The 6,060-nt window shown below is 44.8% G+C and overlaps 1 protein-coding gene across 1 annotated transcript in view; it reads left to right on the forward strand.

Moving 5' to 3' along the window:
• Positions 1 to 711: 711 nt before the first annotated feature.
• The window catches only part of LOC118336178 (ubiquitin carboxyl-terminal hydrolase 15-like), a 5,977-nt gene continuing 628 nt past the window's right edge, over positions 712 to 6,060 (forward strand). Inside the window, exons 1-5 of the mRNA XM_035672777.1 lie at positions 712 to 834; positions 1,584 to 1,711; positions 2,061 to 2,191; positions 4,354 to 4,480; positions 5,103 to 5,248. Coding sequence (XP_035528670.1) covers positions 746 to 834; positions 1,584 to 1,711; positions 2,061 to 2,191; positions 4,354 to 4,480; positions 5,103 to 5,248 — 621 coding nt within the window. The 5' untranslated portion in view covers positions 712 to 745. The remainder of the gene's footprint in view (positions 835 to 1,583; positions 1,712 to 2,060; positions 2,192 to 4,353; positions 4,481 to 5,102; positions 5,249 to 6,060) is intronic.

Below are 6,060 nucleotides of genomic sequence, written 5' to 3' on the forward strand. Positions count from 1 at the left end.
AAAAAAGTATCTAATGAAACACCATTATGGGAAGTGTATGACCATATTCGGGACTGAAGTCTGGATATCTCTCCCTCTGCTGCTGAAATCTTCACCATAATTATTTCTTATCTAAAGTCCCCTGCACTGTATGAACTGTATGAAGTGCAATACTGAATCACTGGAGAACCCCTTTAACCTACTGACATAACATTGTGTGCTCATAATGATTTTGCCTGCTTTACACATTCATTAGTGAGTGTGATAGAGCCTAGCAGGTGTTGACTTTGTAAAATTTGCATAATGAGCCCACATGCTAGCTTCGCTGTGTAAATGACTTCCAGGATGTCCTCAGCAAAATGCAGAAAATATGCATCTCACGGTTTCACAACAGGAGAGAATGTATGATTTCTGATCAAATCCACTGACAAATTCTTTATGAAATGATGTATTTTACTCCCCGCAGTACATGTTGTGTTCAAAATGTCAAATGATATAATGCCCCTGGCTGGACAAAGAGGTGTGTGCTTCATGAAGACTGTGTTTTAAAGGGGTACACTCTCTCAGGCAGCATGAAGGCTGTGCAGCCACAATGATAGAGCAGTTTTGGATCATTTTTTCTAGAATAAATCCACCACTGGGTGTCACGCTTCTCCTGCTCTGTCGGCGACTCGATGATTGGCCGAAACCCGCAGCGTCACTCTCTACGTCGCCTCGGTGACGCCCCACACTTTCCCACCATGCAGCGGGTGATGTCCGAGGAAAGATGGCGGAAGGAGGAGCGGCTGATCTGGATACCCAGAGAGGAGAGGTCGCGGCGCTGTTGAAAACACAGCTACGGAAGGGAGACACTTGGTAAGACTTCAGCTGAAACCCTTCTAAAGACGCAGCGTGGCCGTGGGCTGCCTCCGCCGCGGCTGTCAGCGCCACGGAGGAGAAGAAAGCCGAGGTGACGGGCCGTGTTGACAGTTAGCTCCGAGCTAACTAGCGGGAGCCCGTCAGCTTCATGTGTGTCAGCGTTGCTCCGGCTAACGGTGGCTACTCAACTATCAATGAAGAACAATAGAGCTCGCGTATCTTTCTGCGGTTTATGCGGTGTGTTGCGGTGAACGGGGCTCGCCATTTCCAAACCAGCATCTCGCGTTTTGTCTGCTGACACGATCTCAGTTGAGGCTGATCTAGTTAGCAGGCTAATGGCTAATTGGCCAGTCTGCCGGAGCTCCGAGTGGGTTTGCCAGTCGGTGGGTTCATCCGTCGACTTCTGCAGGGCGGAGTCCCAAAACAAGCACCTGTCAAAATCACAGAGCCAGCTGGCCAGGCATGCGGCAGCCTGAACTCAAGTCGGCGTTAACGCTGCTACTGTTACCGCTCTCAATCAGTGTCATATTAGCCAGAGGCAGATTTATTAAGAGCACACACAGCAAGGTAGCCTCCACCTGCCCGAGTGTTTCTGTTGTCACCATTTAACGTGTAAAAGGGACTACAAACGCTTTGGTTGGCAGCTTTTTAAAGCGTGTTGCATGACTCATGAACAATCCAGACTGATAAAACCAGTCAGTCTTGCTTTATCAGAGCTGAAATAATGCTGCTTGCCTTCTCTGCAGGTACCTTGTGGACAGTCACTGGTTCAAACAGTGGAAGAAATATGTGGGATTTGACAGCTGGGACAAATACCAGATGGGTGACCAGAATGTGTACCCAGGACCAGTGGATAACTCCGGTCTCCTCAGAGGTAAGACGGATGATGCATCACTTTCTTGGACCTTACATCGCCACAAGGGTGACTGTAATCAACTGCGTGGCCTTTGTGCTGTGTGTATAGTATAGCTTTATCGTTCTGGAAGTAGCAACAAAGAGTTCAGAGGAAAGGAGAACAAAAAAACAACATTGTTGGCAGACTCCATAGAGTAGCCGTTTCATAGAAAGCTCTCCAGCGTACCTTTTTCCATTTGTGTGTTTTGTGTCGTGTGAGACAGACAGCGCAGGGTGTCACCGGTGTAAGTGTTGTCTTTCCCTCCCTCCCTCCCTCCGTCTGCCTGCTCGTTTCTCACCCCGTTCTCCCATCCCCTCCCCACCTCTAGATGGGGATGTGCTCGCCATCAAGGAGCACCTCATCGATGAGCTCGACTACATCTTGGTCCCAACGGAGGGCTGGAATAAGCTCGTCAGCTGGTATGGGTTGACAGAAGGTCAGGAGCCAATTGCCCGCAAGGTAAGGGTTCAGACGCGAATAATAACGCTATGAATGGATTGTACGGATGGGGAGTGTTTTGCTCACTGCATTATATAATCTCCTCATAGGCGGTTTTCCCTGAAGCTTTGTAATGGTTGTGGTTGGCAGCTGCAGTGGATTGGGATATCGTAAAGTGCAGCACATTTGGAATTAACACTTGAGTTCTGCAATAGTGTTACTTAACGTAAAAGACACAGGCAGATGACGTTCAAGAACTGTACTACTTCCTGATACGTCTCTGCTGCTCATTATCCGCTTTCAGGGAAAAGAATAGCGAAAGACAGTTTGGCCCAATATTTAGTTTGGAATAAAATACTTGAGGCTTGTGTGTAACCATGAGAAGTGCTGTAGAAGGTATTGATTGATTAGTTCGATGTACAAAGATACACAGTGCACAGGAGCTGGAAACAAATCAAGATAATACTGATATATTGGATATTTACCATGTATGAACGTCTGAACAGGAAGCAACCATGATGTTACTTTTCATTCATTTACCATCAGCATTTCATTAGTTTCTGTCAGGGCTTACTTTAGGCCTAATTACTCTCACACAGATTTTGTTGTTGTTGTTTAACTGTTTGTGTGTTTAGCAGTGGATTGGTCAGTGGAATACTTCATGATGGCGGCTACAACTTAACAGTAGATACAGTATCAGATCCCCTACTTAAAATCTCACTAGTCATGGCATCATGGCTGCTAGAAGAGGTTCCTCTTTCGTTCTCTCTCTCGTTCTTTCTCTCCCCCCCCCTTCCACTGACCCTCCCATTTTGCCATGTATGTCGTGGGACGTATCGGGTGGCCGCGGGGTTTCTATTTTCAGGCAACGTTCTGGATGACTGAAAAGCTACATGGAGCGATCTGCGACACACAACATGCAGGAGGTTCATTACTAGTTTTCTTTTTTTTTTTTCAACTCTTTGTTTCTTCTGTGGGGTTGTCATCTTGAGGTGCAGGGGAAAACACAAGCGTTAAAAAGGATTTAGGAGGATTGTAGTCACGGGTTTGTCGCTGTGTTTCCTTCCGTTGTCCTCTTGTGGTCTGATTGCCAACACCGGCGGAGTGTTCCTGCGTGTCCTTGTTTTTTGAAGTGGAGGAATGCCGGCTGAGGTCACGCTGAGAGAAGCAGCGTGAAAGCTTCTGAGAGCAGCGCGAGAGGCACAACCAGTATGGGAGGAGTAGGGGGGGCTGGGTGGTGGGCGAAAATGTTTTAGCCTCGCTCGATTTGAGAAATTCTGCAGATCGGCTATTTCCTCCGAGTTAAAACCACATGGTGTTCTGCTGAGGGGTTAGGTGCCCACCGGGTGTCGGTATGGTTAAGGGATGGGTGTCGGGGTATGGGTAGGGGAGGGGTGGGGGGGGGAGAATCTGAGCCGTGTGTGTGTGCATGACTATTGCAGTTCTCAGGAAGGTTTGGGAAGTTGTGTGTGTGTGTGTGTGTGTGTGTGTGTGTCGGAGGGGCTCAGAGGTGAAATAAATAGGCTGGGACCCCTCAGCTGTTTCCACGAGGTGCTGCTAATTTAGGCTCTTCACTCTGACTGTGCTCATATCAGGACGCCAGTTGAGTGGCAACCAGGCCAGCAGACTCTACTTTGTTCTCCATGAGACACAGAAGCTAGTACAACCCCCAAATTTACTAGATACCTTACATCGTTTGAGGCTGCAATTAAATAATTCATTAATTACCACTCATTCCAAAAAAAAAAAAAACAGCTGGTTTTGGTGTTCGATGTTTGGTTGATTAGCTGTAAAAGCTCCATACTTGTATCATGATAAGCGGGAGGCTCTATTTTAATCTGATAGAATATATTTGTCTTTGGTTTCCCCTTATTGGGTCTTATCGTGTACCTGTTGCTACATAATGTCTTTCCACACTTTTTCTTGGTATTTTTAAATACTGTTGAGAATATGTGGAATGATCCTGAGTTGTGCTAGTATAGTATGCCTGTGTCTTTCTCATTGGAGCCACCTTTGCATTGTAAGAATGCGTTTATACAATTACTGCTAATATTCTAGAAGTACATACAGTGTTTAATAATAACAATTGATATTTATAAATTACATATATTTGTATTTGATTAATCATGGATTCTTTCTTAGGTTATGTGGAAGGTTAATATTTCCCCTGTGCTTTTCTCCAGGTGGTGGAACAGGGTATGTTTGTGAAGCATTGCAAGGTGGAGGTGTACCTGACGGAGCTGAAGCTCTGCGAAGACAGCAACATGGACAATGTGATCACCAGACGCTTCAGTAAAGCTGACACAATAGGTAGGCCTGAGTCACTCTGGAGTAACTGTCTTATTTACCACTGCTGTTCACACTCAAGGGACCTCCAAGGAGCTCCAAGCTGACCTGAATGCAGCTAGATTTCAACTTAGATTTCCACTACTTTCAATTTACCCTTTTGTTTTGATTAAGGCAACTGTCATGATCCTGTTTGTAAAATTTTAGATGTGTGTAGACACAAACATGCTGAGACACACACTGTCTCTCCCACACACAGTGTACAGTGCACAAAAAGCATGAGTTAATGTCATGTTATTAAGTTATTGCATCATTTCTAAACAAATGTGGTCGGTTGATGATGAAAGATCTTCTCTGGCATTACTTGTTCCTGTGGTTTTCACCACAATAACCCTCCCACGCTAATAAGATGTTCTTTTACAATAATAAATCAAAGACAAAATGGCTTCTCAAACATTCTCTTCACTGCCTCCACGTTGAATTAAACCACTTTTTATTATGTAAGCATCTGTCAACCATGTGCCATCTTTCATCTTTCTTTCTGCTGGCAAGTGTTGGTAAACCTCTGGCTGTTTCTGTTTTTAATCATATAATGTGAACCACAATTTATTATTATGTTTTTGATAATATTCACGCTCTGCTGCAGACATGATAGAGAAGGAGATGCGGAAGCTGTTCACCATCCCCGATGAGAAGGAGACCCGGCTGTGGAACAGGTACATGAGCAACACCTTTGAGCCTCTCAACAAACCCGACAGCACCATTCAAGACGCCGGCCTCTACCAAGGACAGGTAAAGACTTCTCTAGTTTCATCTGAAACAGTTTGAATACCTCTTTTCCTGGAGTCAGCCAAAAATAAATTTCCTTGACAAAATCGACACACAGCCGTCCAAACATGGCTTGCTATGTAGACAGTTATTATTCCTGAGCTCAGTGAAATATGCTCTAGTTTCAATAACCCTTATCAGATAGCTGCCAGTCAGCCCTTTTAGGCCACAGCAGAGTGGAGCTTCAGAAAATCTTAATTTTTCTGCTTTGTTGAATCTGTATCCAACAGGTTATTATGACCTGCAGAGGGCCATCTAATGAACAACAACTGAATTCCCTTTTTTTTAATCATTTAAACACCATAGATGGTAGTGTGACACACTCTTTGTTGTTCTTTTGAAGTTTGGGTCTCTTAAGCTGTCGCTCTCGTCTTTTTCTCTTACTATCTCATAGTTTCTCTCCTGGGTAAACACTTGGACTAATAATAATAATATTAAAATAAGGGAAATATTTCAGGCTCCGAAAAACCTTGACACAGTGTGGTCGGAGCAACAAATGCAAAAAATGTCAAACTCTACGGTGGTGGAGAACAGCAATGTAGGAACGTATTCATCTGAAAATAATATACAGTAGAGTTTCTGAGGGGTTACAGTATGTTAACACAATGAGACGGTCACAACTTCAAAACACCTGTGTGTCAGCTGCCACGCAAAGCACTTAACCTCTCCTTGTAAGCCGCTTAAACCGTGCACATATGTCCTGGCATCCACCTGGCAGTCGACTACAGCAGACACAGCTTCTGTACAAGCTAGAGGTGTGAATTGTCACTAATCTC

This window comes from Morone saxatilis, unplaced genomic scaffold (assembly GCF_004916995.1).
Source record: "Morone saxatilis isolate NCDOM2014 unplaced genomic scaffold, NCSU_SB_2.0 Contig10, whole genome shotgun sequence".
NCBI lineage: Eukaryota > Metazoa > Chordata > Actinopteri > Moronidae > Morone > Morone saxatilis.